The sequence below is a fragment of the Misgurnus anguillicaudatus genome, chromosome 17 (assembly GCF_027580225.2).
Source record: "Misgurnus anguillicaudatus chromosome 17, ASM2758022v2, whole genome shotgun sequence".
NCBI lineage: Eukaryota > Metazoa > Chordata > Actinopteri > Cypriniformes > Cobitidae > Misgurnus > Misgurnus anguillicaudatus.
Window position 1 is genome coordinate 25,984,301 of NC_073353.2, and position 19,467 is coordinate 26,003,767.

The window sequence follows — 19,467 nt, forward strand, 5'->3', positions numbered from 1 at the left end:
CAAGGGTTAAATCTATGTAGGATTTTGTAGACACTCGTTTCCAAATAATTTCCAAGCAGAGCAATGTCAATAGGCTTTTCCTTTAGTGTTTTCTGGAGTGGAACATGTCTTACCAACCATTAAAACTTCAGAAGAAAATTGAACAGTATTGTACTGTACTGTATTCAGATCTATTACTATAATGTACCAGGTATGCAATCAAAAGTGAAAGATTTTTATATAACATTTCACATCAAATTCATTTAAAACCAAATTATCTGAGCCATACCGTGACATTTCATCTTTTGATCTACAGTTACTTTCTGTCTCTCCATAAAAAAAGGGAGATTTACCCGTGGAAATGTGGTGAAACGATCCAAGTCCTCCACAAAGCAGAACATCTGCAGACTGATGGCAGACATCACTATTAGCAGACTGGCAGTGAACACCACAAGACTGCCGAGTTTCTTCCCTGGACCAAAGATCTTATACACAAAGTCCTCCAGTGCAGGAGAGATCTTTATCAGACGAACCACTCGCAAAACCTGCAGGTAGAATTGAAAACAAACCTATTTTTACAACTGTACTGTACGTCTTGGAATGAAAAATCAACTTACAATAACATAATTAACCAACCACTATCTCTAGCTTTCATTTAATAATCTGTGTCTTTATTCATATTCTAATCTTCTAAAATCAATATCATGAAATCCTGTAAACATATCATTTGACTCCAATAAAATTTGAAAAGTGTTGAGCGACCCACTTCCTGTTCAAAAGATAACCTTGCTGTATCCTAACAAATATAAAAAATAAATTGAAAAACCATAACAAGTAGGAGGACTACTATGGAGGATACTGATGAGTTTTTGATAGATTTTTAATAAGCAAACACTGATTTTGGGTTTCTCAGGAAAAAAACATGGTTACATTACACAGTGCATAGTTGCTCAAGCAGTTAGTAATTTATTCTAGGTGACAACAAATCTAAGCAATAATGCATCTTGGTCAAGTTTTGATCAAGAGAGGAGAATAGATATCGATCCGTTTGCTTCCAGCTTAATGTGACCTTAGAGTCCTAAAAAATAATCCAGTCCTGCCGGCCACACAATCAAACAACCAAAGATACTTTTAGGTTTCATTAAAATCCAAAGTGCTAAGAAATAGCAGAAGAAATTTTAGAATAAATAAAAAATTGAATTGAATACTTTTAGGTTTTGTTACTTAATCTAATTCAAAACTGCTTTTATAAAGGTGTAAAGCTAGAGTAAAATAATTTATTGGAATTTGTTCCAAGAAAGAAGTAGAAACATTTTGAAATTTGCAACTGCAAACTGTAAGATTCAAAGAAATAAAGGTCTAATTGAGATGCAAAAGCTGCTATACGCCACCTCCGCTCTCGGCACATATTACTGTACATGTTCATCAAATAACTTCAAATTAGCTTTATCCCGGCCTCAGGCCATTCAGAAATACTGCTTTGTTGGCACAATCCGTTAAACGCCAACGGTTTTTCAGCAAATTTCTCTAAGATGAACAACAACGCGTGAAACGACCGTAGATCACATTCAAACTTGTGTTCTTTGCGAGAACTTGAACCATTATACAACCCGAATGTAGCAGTGACATGAATCACAGCATCCCAAAGTGTGGTTCAGTTTCCTAAATTTTACCTTTTTGATTATTTGATAAGTATCTAGTTGGATCTTTAATGATTTTGCAACTGTTTACTATGTCTTTTCCAAAGATGTGTCCTTAGAATTGAAGTTTTTGCCAAAAAGAAGGCTTGCATGCACTTAGAGGGTTTTGCAGCGAAACACAAATTTGTTAAATACCAATAAAATTACTAAAGTGACATTTGTAAATTATTGACTAATAACCTTTTCATTGCCATTTAAGTGAAATAACTAGGGCCGGGACTCGATTAAAAAAATTAATCTAATTAATTAGAGGCTTTATAATTAATTAATCGAAATTAATCACATTTTAATCACATATAAATAATAGACCTGAGAACATTGAGAAGTTATTTTTCCACATGGATTTTTAGTATACCATGAATAATGACTAAATACATAAGCTTAAGCAACAAAATATTGTTTATTTTTGTTCAACCAAGTCGTTGTACTCGGAGTCGGGCTAACGTCCACGCTATAGCTGCTATATGTTTTGCATTGAGATGATATTTGAGGCTTGATGTGCTGCGGTGTTATGCGAATTCCTTGTTGCATAGCTTACACACAACCATGCTCTTATCGACGCTTCCATCCGTTTGTTTTTTATAAAAAAAATTCCCATCCACGGGGCCAACCAAAGCGATCTCATCAGGTTCTTCGTTCATGTTCACTGTGGTTTGTTGTTGTCTGAAGTCATGATGAACGCTAGTTGGTGCTCCAGTATATTCGGTCCGCCGAAACTCATCAAATGAGAAATGTTCCGCGGTGCAAAAATAAGTGTGATAAAAATGCGTTAAAAATGTTTAACACGTTATTTTTTGTGTAATTAATTAATCTTAATTAACGCGTTAAAATCCCGGCCCTAGAAATAACTGAACCTAAACATAAGAGCCTGCAAAAGTAACCATTTATAAGAAAAATGTCAAATGCAAATTATAGGGTTTTGCATCTGAACTCATCAAAGAAACTCTCTGGAACATAAATGCAAGGTTTACTGTACAAAGCTTTTAAGCAAACTGGAAGACAGATGGTTAATTTTGCGAGAACTTGAACCATAATACAACCCGAATGTAGCAGTGACATGAATCACAGCATCCCAAAGTGTGGTTCAGTTTCCTAAATTTTACCTTTTTGATTATTTGATAAATATCTAGTTGGATCTTTAATGATTTTGCAACTGTTTACTATGTCTTTTCCAAAGATGTGTCCTAAGAATTGGAGTTTTTTGCCAAAAAAAGGCTTGCATGCACTTAGAGGGTTTTGCAGCGAAACACAAATTTGTTAAATACCAATGAAATTACTAAAGTGACATTTGTAAATTATTGATTGATGACCTTTTCAATGCCATTTAAGTGAAATTACTGAACCTAAACATAAGAGCCTGATAAAAAGTAACCATTTACAAGAAAAATGTCAAATGCAAATTAGAGGGTTTTGCATCGAACTCATCAAAGAAACTCTCTGGAACATAAATGCAAGGTGTACTGTATAAGGCTTTTTAGGCACACTGGAAGACAGATGGTTAATGTAACATTTCCAGTTAAACAAAGAAATTCAGTGACCTTTCTAGTAAGCTAGACGAGTGTCTTAATACCAGCACAAGCTACAGCTTTTTGCTCTATTTTTGATTCATAATTATGAAATTTACTAATCAATTACCAAACTAAATGCCTTTAATTGTAGCTATGTGCCACTCATACAACATGTAATAAGTCACACTAATGCAAAGTACATAAATGCAGAAATTGTACGTGTAAATATTGCTTAAAGTAGAAAAACTGATTACAGAATTCAATTAAATTCAATCATATGAAAAAGTGAATTACGTTCAAAGGATTTAGACCAAGCGTTGCTATTTGTGAAGATGACTCACATTGCTAATGATGGAAAAATATAGAACGCAATTTAGAAATCAACATTTTACATGGTGACTGCTCATGGTGAATCATGTGCTTTTTTGTGGCAGCTTCATAATGAGCCCAGACATGATGGCAGGATATGAATATTCACAGTTGGAGCTCCGCCTCTCCTACAGCGAGGAGAGGATAAACTGGAGTGAGAGTGCAGGTTGTGTCCTTAATGAGGCTTGTCAACGCGTGCGGGCTTCATCCATTCCCATTCCCTGCAGCTGCCTGGAGATCTATGAGAACAGCTCCGCTGTGGCCACCGGTACCCAATATTGGTCTGCATTAGTGCATGACTAGCAGTTAGGAATCTAGCAGGTGCTGCACTCATGTAGGACGCTTTTACAAATGCTGCATGTGTCTCACCAAACATGAAAAGTTGTCTGTGCGGTTTTGATTGAAGTTTCAAATATAACATGATTTATCAAACCGCTTCTATTCACAGTCAATAAGATCTTTTAAGCACCCTGAGGAGTTTTCAACTATGATAGTGGGTTATTGATTTATACACATGGTTGTTTTGTGGATGTTGGTGGATGATAATACTAGCGACTAGCGAGCAATCCAATTTTTTGCCCACACTAAGAGAAATACTAAATTGATTGATTTTAAACGTGAGGAGTTTCCATCAATGCTTTCAATCCATTCCAGGAATCTGCTAATAAGGACCTTTGGATAAGTTACGATTCCTACCTGGAAATAGGTGAACTGTGAGTGGTAGAGATCGGGGTAGATGTGCAAAGTGGTGCCGACCACCAGCAGTGACTCAAACTTGTGTAGAGAGGAACTGATGTAACCAGTGAAGCCCAAACACCAGATTTTCAGCAAAGCCTCCAAATCGAACAGCACAGTGAAGGCAACCTGAAGATAGTAGAGAGAGACAATGAATATGAGAAAGTATGATGACTGTTCGTAGAGCTTTTGGTTTTTGAATTGGTAACGTATAATTCAAAAACATGCATAATGAAACATTTGTGACCATGCCTAAAAGGATTCAGGCTAAAATCTCATAATCTAATGAGGAGGATTTTATAAATTTATGTAGGATTTTATGTAGGAAAAAAGTAAAACACAAAAAATTACTTTAGCTGGGTTTTCACAGGCAGGGTTATTTATATATTGTAGACAGAGGGCTAAGAAACCCTTTACTTCACAATAACCTCTTATTATTAAGATCTGAAGACCTCAGATGCCCAATGCGTCTGACATGTTTTTTTTGTTGTTGTTTTTTTGTAAATTTAAACATTATTTCATCAGGCTCTTATGTTTAGTTTCAATATCTTCACTTGAATGTCAATAAAACCCGTTAATAGTCAGTAATTGAAATGCCTTTTTTTTTTTACAAATGTCACTGCGGTCATTTCATTGATATTTAACAACTATTAAACAAATTTGATTTGTCTTTCGCTGCAAAACCCTCTAAGTACGTGCTCATGGGTTTTTTAAGCCCTCAACGGAGCCTTCAAGGCAGCGGTGCCTGGAAGGCACTTCCCGTGCCCCGAGCGTTTCAGCCAATCACAGCACTGGGGCTAGATATCGAGCCTTCCGCCAGCTTCTGGCAGTTCGAGCTCACCGTTGGTCAGGTGAGTAGCGCAGATATGGTAAGATAAGAATGTGACTGTATTAGAATTAAGCTTGAAATGTTTGGAGTGTTTAAGTGACGTGTTTCCGTGTTTTCACGTGTCCATGGCACGACTTTCAGTTTCGTGACAGTTTAATGTATTGGTAACTCAATTGTTTTTCCTATTTTCTTACCATTGTCATTTGGGATTGGGGTTAGAACGACTTTCTGTTATATAAAATGACACCCTCACCCTAACTCAACTCTAACCCCAACCCCAAGCGAAAACAGTTTAAAATTCTGACAAATAAACGTATAAACCAATGCTTAAAATGACATCCTAACCCAAGCCCAACTTTATCCTTGCACGAAAACTGTTTAAAAATCATACAAAAAACACATTCTAACCCCAATCCCAAGCAGCAATGGTTTGAAAAAAGAAAAAAAAAATGAGTAACCAATACGTGAAACCGGCACGAAGAAGAAAGTCAACATGTGAAAACGCGGAAACACGTCACTTAAGCGATCTAAACATTTCGAGCTAAATTCAAAAACAGTCACATTCCTATCTTACCATATCTGCGCTACTCACCTGTCCAACGGTGAGCTCGAACTGCCAGAAGCTGGCCAAAGGCTCGATATCTAGCACCAGTGCTGTGATTGGCTGAAACGCTAGGGGTCGGGGAGTGCCTTCCAAGCAGCGCTGCCTTGAAGGCTTTGTTGAGGGTTTAAAACACCAACAACCCAAAAATCTCCACTTTTAAAAATGTCTCCAGTCACTTTCCACTGTCCTTTCTCAACAAAGGTAAAATTATGTTAATATCCTAATATATTTGGTAAACCTTCTTTACCCACGTGCCATCGTTCATCCAATTCTACTTCCGTGCACTTAGAGGATTAAACAGGTTTAAAGCAGTCCAAACTGATAACACCTTGCACTGAAATATCTTTAAATACATCACTGGCTTTTGTTTTGCCTCAAAATGCACACAAGTAATGTTTCTGCATGTTTGTTATTTCCTAAACTAGTTATATTTCCTAATTAAACTAATGCCTAGTCCTGGCTTAAGCTAATCCCTGTCTGGGAAACCACTCATTGGTGTCCCCAGAGTATGTATGTGAAGTTCTAGCTCAAAATATCATATAGTTAATTTATTATAACATGTTAAAATTGCCACTTTGTAGGTGTGAGCAAAAATGTGCTGTTTTGGGTGTCCTTTTTGAGCTGATTGCTGCACTAAATGGCAGTGCCGTGGTTGGATAGTACAGATTAAGGGGCGGTATTATCCTCTTATGACATCACAGGGGGAGCCAAATTTCAATTACCTATTTTTTCACATGTTTGCGGAGAATGATTTACCAAAACTAAGTTACTGGGTTGTTCTTTTCACATTTTCTAGGTTGATAAAAGCACTGGGGATCCAATTCTAGCACTTAAACATGGAAAAAGTCAGATTTTCATGATATGCCCCGTTTAATAAACGTATAATATGTGCAGAGAGCATTCAGTCAATATCATTATCTCAGAGATGGCATGTAGCGGCTTCATTTACAAAAAAGGAACTAATTACTAAAATGCACATTTTAATAGCAAAATACTCTTAGTGCAATGTACTGTATAACGGGACTTTCATGAGAAGATAGATAAATCAGCTTTTCCCCAGATGCATTTGGACTTTTTCAAATAAAAAGCAATAGGGATTAATGATGAGATGGATCGGTCTGTGAATATGTGGGGTGCTTCTTCCTCCTTATCTCTGTCTTTCAGCTTGAAGTGGGCGGGTGGCCACACTCCTCTATCTGTCTTTGTTCCCACAGTGCCACCTGCATACTGATTGCAGAAGCTGTGCGTGGCAAACAGGACACATACACACACGTTCCCAACCAGCGCTCGCTAAAATGGAGTGTTGCCCACAAGCTGTTTGCGCCCACGTTGCCACTCACTTGATTTAATCTAAGTGTTTTAAGGCGAGAGAATGGGGATATGTTTTTATAATCTGATCTGCTGATGCATTTCAATGTAATCACAGTCTAAGGATTTTTTTGCCCGTCTCACAATTCACGCATTTAAAATTGTGTCTATTAAAACTAATGCATTGCCAGGAGGCAGGAAGTCTATCATAGAATAGAATAAAGAATATGACTCAATATGTGCAATTGTCAAAGTTTCTCAACATTTATGCATTCTGAATTGTAGCATCTTGACGCTACAATGAATGTCAAATATTATATTCTCATCGGGTTAAAATTATGCAGCGTCTCATTGCGTAAGTGCAGGATTTTGACAGGTCTTACCTCAGCCAGGTAGAACTCGTCATTGGTGAGTTTATGGTTCTCGCCCCTGTGGTAGTTGCTAGCAGCCACAATCACGTCAACGGCCACCATGCTGAGGATGAATATGTGGAAAACTGAAGAACGCATCAGTTGCTGTGGAAAAGAGGGCAAAAGTTTAGAAATCCAGTAAGAGGGATGGACAGAACAAAGCAAGCTGTAGTCAAAATCTGTTGTGTGTGTTATGATAAAACTTGCTAAAAGACTCCTGGCAACTGCAGAACAGAGATAAGTGTGTCGGGCTGCCTTGCCAGTTAGGTTTATAATCTCCAGTTCCCTCTACATATTAACAAAGGTAATAATAGTAAATTCTCTGTGATATGTAACATCCCTTATGAACAAGCAAACTGTCCTCCTTTCTCATAATGAGTGTAGCAGTGCTAAAAACAACATCTCCCATTATTTTACACTCGTTTTTAAATGTTTTTTTTTAAAACAGGGTTAGACTCAGATGACTAAATAAGCGCTCACTGCCTGAGACCTCAGCAGAGCGAATTAAAACGATCCCAGGCCTATTAAAGACAGTCTTCTGGATGATGAGGTAGGAAAGACTTAATTTAATCCCAGGCTAAGCCACCTGTCTGCTGGCTATGAAATCTGTCTCTTCTTTATATTTGTGGTTGGTAAAGTTAGTATTAAAATGTGAAGAAATATAATGGAGGTATTTGAAATGAAGATTTTTATAAAATCTAAGATGCATATATTTTTCAACTTTTCCTTCAATAAAACATGATATCTGGAACACAAATTTCATTGGCATATAAATAACCAGCAAAGCAGAATAATTTTATATATGAGCAGATGTTAGTGCTATTTGGCCTTATTTATTAGGTGTGTGTGTATGCTTACTCTCCAGAATAAGAAAAGTTATAAAAGTTATAAGATGGCTAAACATTTGTCCTTGGTGTAAGGGTAAAATTCATGATTGGAATATAAAACAGGACTTAGGGGACGTTTACATTATAACGATAACTTTAACGTTAAAGGTGCAGTGTGTAAATTTTAGTGGCATCTAGTGGTGAGGTTGCGAATTGCAACCAACGGCTTAGTCCACTGCTCACCCCTCGCTTTTGAAACACATAGAAAAGCTAGGGTAGCCGCCACCGGACAAACATGTCATCGGCGGAGACAACTTAGTAAAAAAAATTGTCCGTTTAGGGCTTCTGTAGAAAAATGGTGGCACAAAATGGCGACTTCCATGTAAGGGGACCCTCAGTGTATGTAGATAAAAAGTTCTCGTTCTAAGTTAATAAACACATAACGGTTAATTATGAAAGGTCTTTATACACACATGATAATATAGTTTAGTATATTATTTTGCATTTCTGTCAAGCGACCCTTCTAAAAATTACACACTGCACCTTTAACTATAATGATAACAATATTAGCGCCAACAACACCGGACGATAACTTTATGCTCCCGCAAATCACTCACCTTCAGTTGCATAAACTAATATTGCATATTTCCTTTAAAGGCAGGGTGCAGGATTTTTGAGAAACACTTTGGAAAAGGTTGCGTGGAGTGGGTCTATCAAAAGAAGGTCCAGATTCTATTGGGGTAGGGGTGTGTTTGATTTCAAATGTCAACATTGGCTTTCAGAGATCATGCACCCTGTCTTTAATAAAAACCCTTGTAATTGTTCATGTCATTAAATGTGTACATATGCATGTCTTGTTCCATTTACACAGCGGGTTTAACCAGCAGATGTCCTCAACATTCCGCGTTTGCGTAACTCTAAACAGTGAATCTAGTATTTGCGCATTGGCGGCTGATCAATAGGGGGCGCTGGGGCGACGCCTACTTTAAATGGACTGCATTTATATAGCGCTTTTAACAGACCTATGGCCATCCAAAGTGCTTTACAAGTTTTGCCTAACATTCACCCATTCACGCATACATTCATACACCAACGGCTGTGTCAGCCATGCAAGGCACCGTCCAGCTCGTCGGGAGCAGCTGGGGTTAGGTGTCTTGCTCAAGGACACCTAGACACTTGGTCCGGTGGAGCCAGGGATCGAACCACCAACCTTCTGGTTCGTAGACAACCAACATGAACCACTGAGCCACTGTCGCCACTGTTTAAGTTGGCCAGAGAAGAAAGCTACTTTAAGTTAAATATGAAGAGTTTCGTTGCAAAACGAGATAAATAAATTTTTTAACATTTTTGTCAAAACATGTTTATTATTATGTTATTATGTTGTTATTTTGTTTTATGGTGCTACTTAGCTGTATTTTTTAAGTTATGAAGGTTTAAATCAAAACAAAACAACTGCAGTTGCATTGATATTAATTGGAATGCACAACCAAAAAACGAGATTTCTGAACAATTAAAAAAACGGATTTATCTCGTTTTGCAACGAAACTCTTCATATATAGTGCAAATTAATACAAAATAAAATCATTTAGTTGTATTATTTCACTACTATCACTGTTATATTATAATTTATTTAAAAAATCAAACTGTATTTCGTTGTGTGTGTGTCATATGTGTGTGTCTGGGGCGCCACCCAAACAAGTGTGTATGTAGGTCAGTAAACTTAACAGTTTTTTTCAACGGAGTTTCAAAGGTCTATAAACGATCCCAAACGAGGCATAAGGGTCTTATCTAGCGAAACGATTGTCATTTTTGACAAGAAAAATACAAAATATCCACTTTTAAACCACAACTTCTCGTCTAAAGCTGGTCGTGATGCGATAGCGTGACCCCACCCAATACGTCATGACGTCAAGAGGTCACAGAGGACGAACGCGAAACTCCGCCCCAGTGTTTACAAGTGTTGAGAAAGAGGACCGTTCCGACGTTGTTGGTTGTCGAATGATATTAATTAATGTCTTTGTGTCAGTTTATTGTTTACAATGGTCCGCAAATGTGCGTTTTATATATGTAACACGTGACCTCCCTATGTCACTACGCATTTACGTTAGTTCATGCTGGACCGGACCTAAACGAAAAGTTGTGGTTTAAAAGAGCATATTTTTTATTTTTCTTGTCAAAAATGACAATCGTTTCGCTAGATAAGACCCTTATGCCTCGTTTGGGATCGTTTATAGACCTTTGAAACTCCGTTGAAAAAAACTGTTAAAGTCCATTAAAATTAGAAAAATCCTGGAATGTTTTCCTCAAAAAACATAATTTCTTCTCGACTGAACAAAGAAAGACATCAACATTTTGGATGACATGGTGGTGAGTAAATTATCTGGATTTTTCTTTTAAGAAATATTCCTTAAAGGTGAGTTATTACATATCTCAAGTATTTTTAAAATACTTTGTTTAATGTGAAGAGCCAAATCTTCTCAACTGGCAAGTAAATTGTGTTTTGATTTTATGTAAAGTGTAAATTGAGTGTAAAAGTGACTTTAAAAACACTGTGTTTGCACTGTGTGTTCGAGCAGTCCAACATGTCAAATTTTGGCTCAACCAGTGACATGAGTTTGGGATTGGAATACTAGTGAAGAACAGATTGCAACAGTACAGTTCCGAAAGTAATAATTCAATTTTTTCCTAGAAGAAAATTTTTGAGAAAATTTTTACCTAAAAACTTCTATATATTTGCTTTGTGAAAAGTGAGCTTAACTCCAAAAGAAACCCCATTTAATTAGAGATTTCTTGGTAAAGAAGACTACGCCACTCAAAATCCAGGAGATCCATCAGTCAAACTCATTGTTACCATGGAAACAGGAATCGTGAGAACAAAGGCCACAGCCCATTCCCATGAAGCGTTTTAAAAAATGTGCTGTAATTGAATCAGCCTCTTTTCATTCTCAAACAACAATTTTTGGTTATTCATCTTTGTAGCATATTGATTTGCTTTGACTAAAAAATCCATAAAGCTTTATTCGTTTTGTTTTTATGTTGAAAATAAATGGACTTAAAAGTGGGTGGTTACTATTGTGTCTTTGTAAAAAAAAGAGAAAACTATTAACTTTTCAAGCATGTTTGATACTGCTATAAATGGCACAAAAATGGCACACTTCACCTTTAACTCAAAAACACAAACAAAATGGACCGAAAAATAGCAAACTCCATGAATCATGTGTTATTTTACTGTAGCATCGGTTTGGATGGTTCAACCTAGCTGTCAGTAATTTTACATCCAAGAAATCACATCTTGGGTGCATTAATGTGTTATGAAACAATGGGGAGACACACCAAGAAGATGCAGATGAAGTGCGGCATGTACAATTGGCAGTCCAAAAAACAAGAACACAGCTTGTGAGTGGGTGGACCATCTCGAATGAGCTGGAGCGAGAGGAAATGCAAGAGAAACAGAGAGGAAGACGACCTAGTGGAAGACTACAAAATGAGCTGCCATAAGAATAGTCAATAGCAATTATATAAATGTGATTAAACTCATTTTAAGAGAGAAGGAGGGAAACCATTTCACAACAAAAAGCAGAACTCTACCTTGCAGGATAATACAATACATCAATATCAATCTTATAAACGTTTACAGTAGACAGAGTACACAGTTTTATTTCCTTATATTCAAACAAACCAAAACATGATTGTTTTTGAATCAGCAAAAGTATTTGGGTTAGACATGATGAATATCCCCCTGTCTGTTTTTTCTCGCCTTACAGACCACTTTTTCACATCAGCTACCATTTACAGATTGCAAAAGAGAGCAATGAGGCAAATATGAAGTAGGTTATTAAGGACGGAGGTGAAAGAAACACAATCTGTGGCAGGGGTTGTTGGGTAAAGACACAAGGAAGAGACATTCTCCCTCCGGGCACAACAGCCAGACTGGGTCACATGTGCTGCCTTGTGCCACACAAAAATAACCTTCAAACTAAAGCTTGTCTTTGATAAGACAATGGCAGAAAAGCACACGAGTAGAGATTATCTGACAACAGATATTCTCTTCGTTCTTGTATCCCGGGGCTGTCCTCCAGCCAAGCAAGATATATCAACTGCAATACCTTAGATTTCTGTATGTTGTAAATAGAAGGTAACAGCTTTTATAATTGGCAATTAAACCACCATTTACCCCTGCCAGGATACTGTTCCCAGCACAGCATATTTTTTCTTGATATTTTGCAAATGTGAAACACATTTACAGTACATCACTGCTAACATATGCCTTTTGCATCTTTTGTATAGGGGGGGACGTCAAAAGCAGATTATGTCTGGAAATAGCATCCAATTTTAAAGTAATATTCATACTTATTTCTTTTTTTTTATGCTAACAAGAAATGTTATTATGGAAGCATTCAAACTGAAGACACATCTGGCCTGGACCAGAAAGATTCTATTACTTCCATACATTTAGGTCTATTTTTTTTCAGAACAATAGTCCCTAGCTGTCACAGGTTGCAGTTCCTCTTTGTACCAAATTTATACATATCTTTACCTAAATGGTACATGTTAGGACCTTGTTAAAGGGTACTGCCCATATACTTGAGATGGACATAGTGTCCGTGACGTCACGAATAAGTTTCTGAAGATCGTCATCTTGGCCGCACTTCAACGCGCATCACTCACAGATATCCAAAAATGGGTAAAGAGGCGGGACATGGGTAAAGCTGGCATTGCTGGTTGCTAAAACCACGCCCGTCTAGCTCGACTCTAGTGACAGCAGTGGCTGTTCAACCATCACTCAAGTGGCCACGCCCTTAAAGGGACACTTCACCGATTTGCATTAAGCTTTGTATCGTTAGAATCCGAGTCATGATTTTTAATGGTCGTGCATCATTCCCTCAGTTTCCCCTGAGATGGGAGAAATACAGATTTCAGTGTTGCACTTCTTTCAATGATGTAAAAATCGTCATTTTGCGTCATTGAAAGAAGGAACTGCTTTATCTTTGTCGAGGGTGAAAGACTACAGACACTCATTCTTCATTTTTCCAAGGTGGGGGCTATGGGTTGGACTCACTCACGCTACAGACCTATAACAGATCAGTGGGTGGGACTTACGAAAATATACAAACACAGATGAAAAGCTAAGCTAACAGATGGTGTGGAGCGAGACAGACTTCATGTCACAATAATAGCAGAAGCTAATCGATATGATATGGAAGAGGGTGATTTTGCTCTAATCTACTGTTCATTGCACCTTATGAGCCACAATACAGCAAAAAGCTGAGGCAGATGGACTGCATTTATATAGCGCTTTTGACAGACCTATGGCCATCCAAAGTGCTTTACAAGTTGCCTCACATTCACCCATTCAATCACACATTCATACACCGACGGCGGTGTCAGCCATGCAAGGCGCCAGCCAGCTCGTCGGTAGCAGCTGGGGATAGGTGTCATGCTCAAGGATACCTCTACACTTGGTCCGGTGGAGCCGGGTGATTGAACCACCAACCTTTCGGTTTGTAGACAACCTACATGAAGCACTGAGCCACTGCCGCCCACGAGGTACAGAAGCCCGAGGAGTAGGCCGGAGCCTGGGCTTCGGCTGCGTAGAGGAGCCCGGGGACGACGCAGCAACCCTCAGCATCTGCTGTGAGAGAAGCCCGGACTGGCTAGAGCTTGACGGACTAGTAGTGGCTGTACTCTTGCTGTGTGCTTTCTGTATAAAATTTTTGCATCAGATCATAATATCGACGCTTGTTTGGTGAATGGTCCCGGGCAAGAGAGGTACTTTGCACGTGTTTGCGCATGTTTATTTCACAGACGTGTTTCGGCTTACGAGCACAAGCGCTGAGACAGCGCATCTGAGGAGTATACAGATTGTCCAGTGGATGCGTTTGTGTGCAGGATGCGCCATTTTCCTCTTTGGGAATATACATGTTTGGCCAAGCACTCAGAAACTGAATGAAGCTTGCTCCTACCCAAGCTTTGTACCGTATATGGACAGCGGCGTCCTGGATACATATTTTAGAATCCTAAACTGGAAGCGACAGCCAAAGCCTGCAGGGATAAACAGACGTCTGACTATAAAGTGAGTGTTTCTATTTTCTTGGTTATACTAACGTGGCATTTATGTACACAATAGCATATCTGAGCGCTGTTCCGATTAATAGGAATGGCTTGCAGAGTTGTGCATTGTGGGAGCATTGCGTTCTGTCTTTTCTCAGTCAAATAGGCACAAAATTCTAAATTAATGTTACATTTCGACTACAAATATGACGCACTTTAAATAAGGATTAATGTTTCTACCAATTAAATGTCCCTTTAATTGTGCAGAACTTTAAGGCTTAATATATTTAAACGGATGAGTTACAAAAAAATCCCCTCACAGTTGTCATGAAGGGCAAATTAGCTATACAGACCTAAAACAATTTTTGTACCAGGCTGTAAACATATTTTTTCTGCTCTACAGTTGGGCTTTTTAACATGTGGGTCTATGGGAATTGACTCCGTTTTGGAGCCAATCAATGAATTGCAGTTTAAATCACTTCCGTATTGGCTTCATCAGTAAGATCGGAAAGTTGCCCCTCGGTACTGCCCCAGTGACAGCTACAGACCTACAGTACAGATAGAGACTTGGAGACCTTTTTTTTAAAAAAAAAATCTAAATTCAACAATCTGCTATTTGCTATCTGTGAATGAACAGCTATAGCCATAAAGTACTGCTAGAAATTCAAGAAAGTAGCTAGAAACCTATCTCCAGGGAAATCGATGAAGACAGGGGCGGTCTTGTCTGTCTGCACCTCTGGTCTGGGATCACAGCTCAAATATCTCCAAGCATAGTCTCTATAACTAATATGGGACTTGACAAAGTAGTTTGACATTTCAGCTCCTCAATGTTGGCTTTCCCCAGGGTCTGAAGAGAATCTAACAGATGACTGTATTTCTCAGGGCCCTTGACTTAACCCAAAATGTTCCTGAGCTCATGTTCTTATGGTAGGAGCTTGCTAGTGCTCACTGCTCATACAACATACAGTATAGCTATTCAAATGGCATGTTATGCAAAGCCTATTTCACTTGAACTGTCAGATCACACACAAGTTTCAGTGGCCTACTTCTTCTTCTGATGTCGCTGTTGGCACGTGAAAGCATACCAAAGCTGTCACAATCAATTGAATAACAACCTTTGTGAGGGTTAGATGTGCCTCTCTCTCTCTTTCTCAATTTCACTGCATCTGATGCAGCTCAGTTTGTATTTTCTTCCAAACAGACATTCAGAGCATCTTGTTACTGCTCCTCCGTGTACGTTTTGAAACTTTGGGCTTACACCTGTCAGTTGACACACAATTAGTGTGCTTTACAGTAAAGTGCCTGTCATGCCCTGTCAGTCCTGTGCTGTATCAAAGAAAACAACTTGACACAAAAGACAAGAACATTTCTTCATCATTCAGGGTGCATCTGTAGCGTTTGACCAAACATTTACTGACTCTTAAAGGCATAGTTCACCTAAAAAGAAAACTTTGCAAAGTGGAAAATCATTCCTACCCCACGCCATTTGCTTTCTTTCATCAAACACAAAAGAAGGCAAAATGTATGAGCAGCTATTTATAATAAAACTGAAGTGTGTTTGACTGTATATTGCCAGGCTTCAAAAAGGATGAGAAATAGTACATTATCAGAAACAAAGGTATGAGAAGGTACAAAAGTTACACTAAAAGGTACCTAAAAAGTCCATATTGGTACTTTAGAGGTAAATGAATCAGTGACAAAAACGATTTGGCAAGATAAGAAATTCAAAAATCTTAAAAAAAAAAAAAAACTGTTTAAAAAGCATGCATGAGGTTTATTTCAATGCACATAGTGTATTTATGTTAATTTTATGCAATAAAAAATTGTCATATGAAAGTTAAGACTGAATGGACCTATACACGTCAAATGGTGTTAACGCCAATTGCGCCAAAGAATGAGAAATATTAAATATTTTATCCTCCTTGATGGCATGTAAGTGTAATCATAAGAAAAATCATTTTAAAATATCATTTTATTAGTTCTAAATGTAAATTTTAATGCATTTTTGTAAATATTTGTCACGATATATGCTAAAACAGCTGTTTTCTAAATAATCTTTGACAAATTATGTAAAAATGTATGTTAAAACATCATAATACACTAAACTAGATGATAATATTTAAAGGTGCAGTGTGTAAATTTTAGCGGCGTCTAGTGGTGAGGTTGTGAATTGCAACCAACGGCGTAGACCACTGCTCACCCCTTGCTTTTGAAACACATAGAGAAGCTACGGTAGCTGCCACCGGACAAACATGTCATCATCGGAGACAACTTAGTAAAAAATTTGTCCGTTAAGGGCTTCTGTAGAAAAATGGCGGCACAAAATGGCGACTTCCATGTAAGGGTACCCTCTTTGTATGTAGATAAAAAGGTCTTGTTCTAAGGTAATAAACATATAATGGTTCATTATAAAAGGTCTTTGTACACCCCTGATAATATAGTTTTGTATATTATTTTGCGTTTCTGTCAAGAGATCCTTCAAAAAGTTACACACTGCACCTTTAATTCTAAAAATGTTAAGGAATATATTTATATATTTATTTAAAGAAATACTAGTTACACAAATTGACATAGACCGGTTTCACCACATTGACATTTTTGCAATTATCCCCCAAATATTCTTTCAAAATGAACTAAAACCAGAAATTTTAGAATTGGTCCTCAAAAAAGAGAATGTATGCAATTAATCTGCAAATTTATTTTGAAATTTTACCCTTATACATTTAACTGAACCATACGGACACAAAATAATTAACGTCATGGCACTGACCCAAATACTGGTACCTGAAGGGTACATATTTGTACCAAAATGGTAGGACCTTTTTAAAAGGTACTGTCCCAGTGACAGCTTTTGTACCTTTTTTGAGTGTGTATGATTGTGTACTATGTTTTTTTTACAGTATGACATATTTATTTACCATGCTTTAGTTTAACAATCTTAATCACATTTCAAATCATCGAAGCATACTCGAGTATTCTCAGAGAAAGCAATCCCAGACCTAAGATCAACATGCATATTCTCCTTATGGAAACCGCTTGCACACTAACACCCACCTTCTGCTGTCTACAACTGCCACGGCAAAGACTGACAATAAGGAAACATCTTACTGTGCATTTCACAAACCAAATGTAAGTCATCAGCAAACTAGGTGTCGCAAAAGTACTTTTTGTAAACTCTGCAGACATTCCCAACACTTTCCCTTCACTGCTTAATTAGAAAAAAGGGACAAAAATAGCTGATGGAAGACCGGCGGTGTTCAAATCCCACTGCTTATCGAAGTTATTAGTGAGGTGATTCACGCTCTGTTTGGGACCTGCTGGTTAATTAAAGCTGACTGTCCTTCTGAATTCTCTAGGTACCAGTCAAGTCGCAGAGATCAGGATAGAGATATAGGCAGACTGAGCCCTGAGCTGCTGATGGCTAAGAGGAATGGGTCCCTTTGGGGAAATGAGTGTGGCAAGGTCAGAGGTGGGGTAATAAAGGGTTTCCTTTAAATAAATAACCTTGGCGCTGGGGTGTAAAGGTTGCATACATAAGCTAAGATGTCTACTACGTGGGTGGTAACTTGTGTTTAAAAGGGCTATCAATTGTGACATTCAGGGTTTGCAACATTTAGAGGCGGAATGGGTAAGAGCCTTTAGTTACTGGAAGATCAAAAACTGCTCTTTATAAGATTGAGCTTTGACCATTCATCTGTGTTGAGCTTATCCCTCATGCTTTCATCTACTTAGAGCAGTGGTCACCAATTCTGGTCCTGGAGGGCCGGTGTCTCTGCAAAGTTTAGCTCCATCCCCTAATCAAACACACCTGAAGCACTTTAATTAGCTGCTTCAGGTGTGTTTGATTAGGGTTGGAGCTAAACTCTGCAGAGACACCGGCCCTCCAGGACCAGGATTGGTGACCACTGACTTAGAGACAACAAGTAATTTTAATAGTTTGAGAAATATATTTAAGATTTAATCTGATTTAAAGAATACTTAATATTTCCTGTTACTTTTAAAATTGATTATATAAAAAGAAATGTGACCATGCCTGTGAATACCCAGCTAAAGTCATTTTTGTGATTTACTGTTTGCGCTATTCTCCGAGATGTTTTATCAACCGGCTAGTTATCCTCCAGACAGTGCCGGTCCGGACCACGTCTTCCTCATTTCGGCCGTGTGGCGTGCGTCCCTGCTCGAGGTGTGATGCATGTATGCGCTATTCTCCGAGATGCACTTGACAGCCTTTTGTACAACGATTTTTTTTTTTTTTGGACGACCTAGTTAAGGCGGTAGGGTTTCCATGCTTAGGCGGGCCGCCTTAACTGAAATATGCTGCGGGAAACCCTGAAGACCATGTCAAAGATTGAAATTAAAGTAAAATCAATGACTGAAATCAAACTTGCTCTACACTGTAAAAAATAAATTGTTGGCTCAATGAATTATTTTTTAGTAACTAGTTCCACAGAAATTTTACGTTCACTCAATTTCTGTCTCCAAAGTGTTAACTGGATTGATGTTTTTTAGTTGGCCCAAATTTGACTCAAATATAAAAAAGTATGTTGGCTCAATTAGCTTTATAGTTCATTCAACTAAAATGTTTTAATCAGTTGAATCTTTAAAAACTTACAGCAAAGACTCTGTCAATTAAAATTTAAGTATTCACTCAATGTTTTATGTGTTACTTCAATTAATATTTATTATTTGGGATTTTTTTAATAACATTTTTAAATTATTTATCAAATAATTTATGCTGGTGTTGTAAACAAAATAATTAACTTCAGTCACATAAAAACAAAAGCTTTTTATTCACTTATTCACTTATCATACAGCCTGAACATACAGAATTAAGTCTTTAAATAGAGGGCATAAAACAGTCCAAAAAGCCTCCAAAGTCAGTCAGAACATCTCCAGGGCCATTTAGGAGACTTTCCTCAGCCAGTCCAAGCGGAGATTGTCTCGCTATGTATCCCTCTGAGGAATATAAACACACAAACATACATAAATACATGTTTAATATAATAAAGCTTGACGGTGAAAGACTTTATTCCCTAAATAACGTTAACGTTAGGCCAAATTTCCCTCAGACATCACACATAACGTTACAGTAATTAAACACTATTGGGCGCTTTTCTCGGACAGGGCTTTTCACTGACTAAAATAAC

General features: G+C 37.8%; 1 protein-coding gene across 3 annotated transcripts in view; it reads right to left on the minus strand.

Annotated features, from left to right (window-relative positions):
* Positions 1-19,467, minus strand: part of nalcn (sodium leak channel, non-selective) — a 117,014-nt gene that overhangs the window by 64,336 nt on the left and 33,211 nt on the right. For all 3 annotated transcript variants that reach the window (XM_055216123.2, XM_055216122.2, XM_055216121.2), the window contains 3 exons: positions 7,416-7,547; positions 4,253-4,420; positions 333-524 (listed from right to left, as the gene is read on the minus strand). In XM_055216123.2, the coding sequence (XP_055072098.1) occupies positions 333-524; positions 4,253-4,420; positions 7,416-7,547 (492 nt within the window). The remainder of the gene's footprint in view (positions 1-332; positions 525-4,252; positions 4,421-7,415; positions 7,548-19,467) is intronic.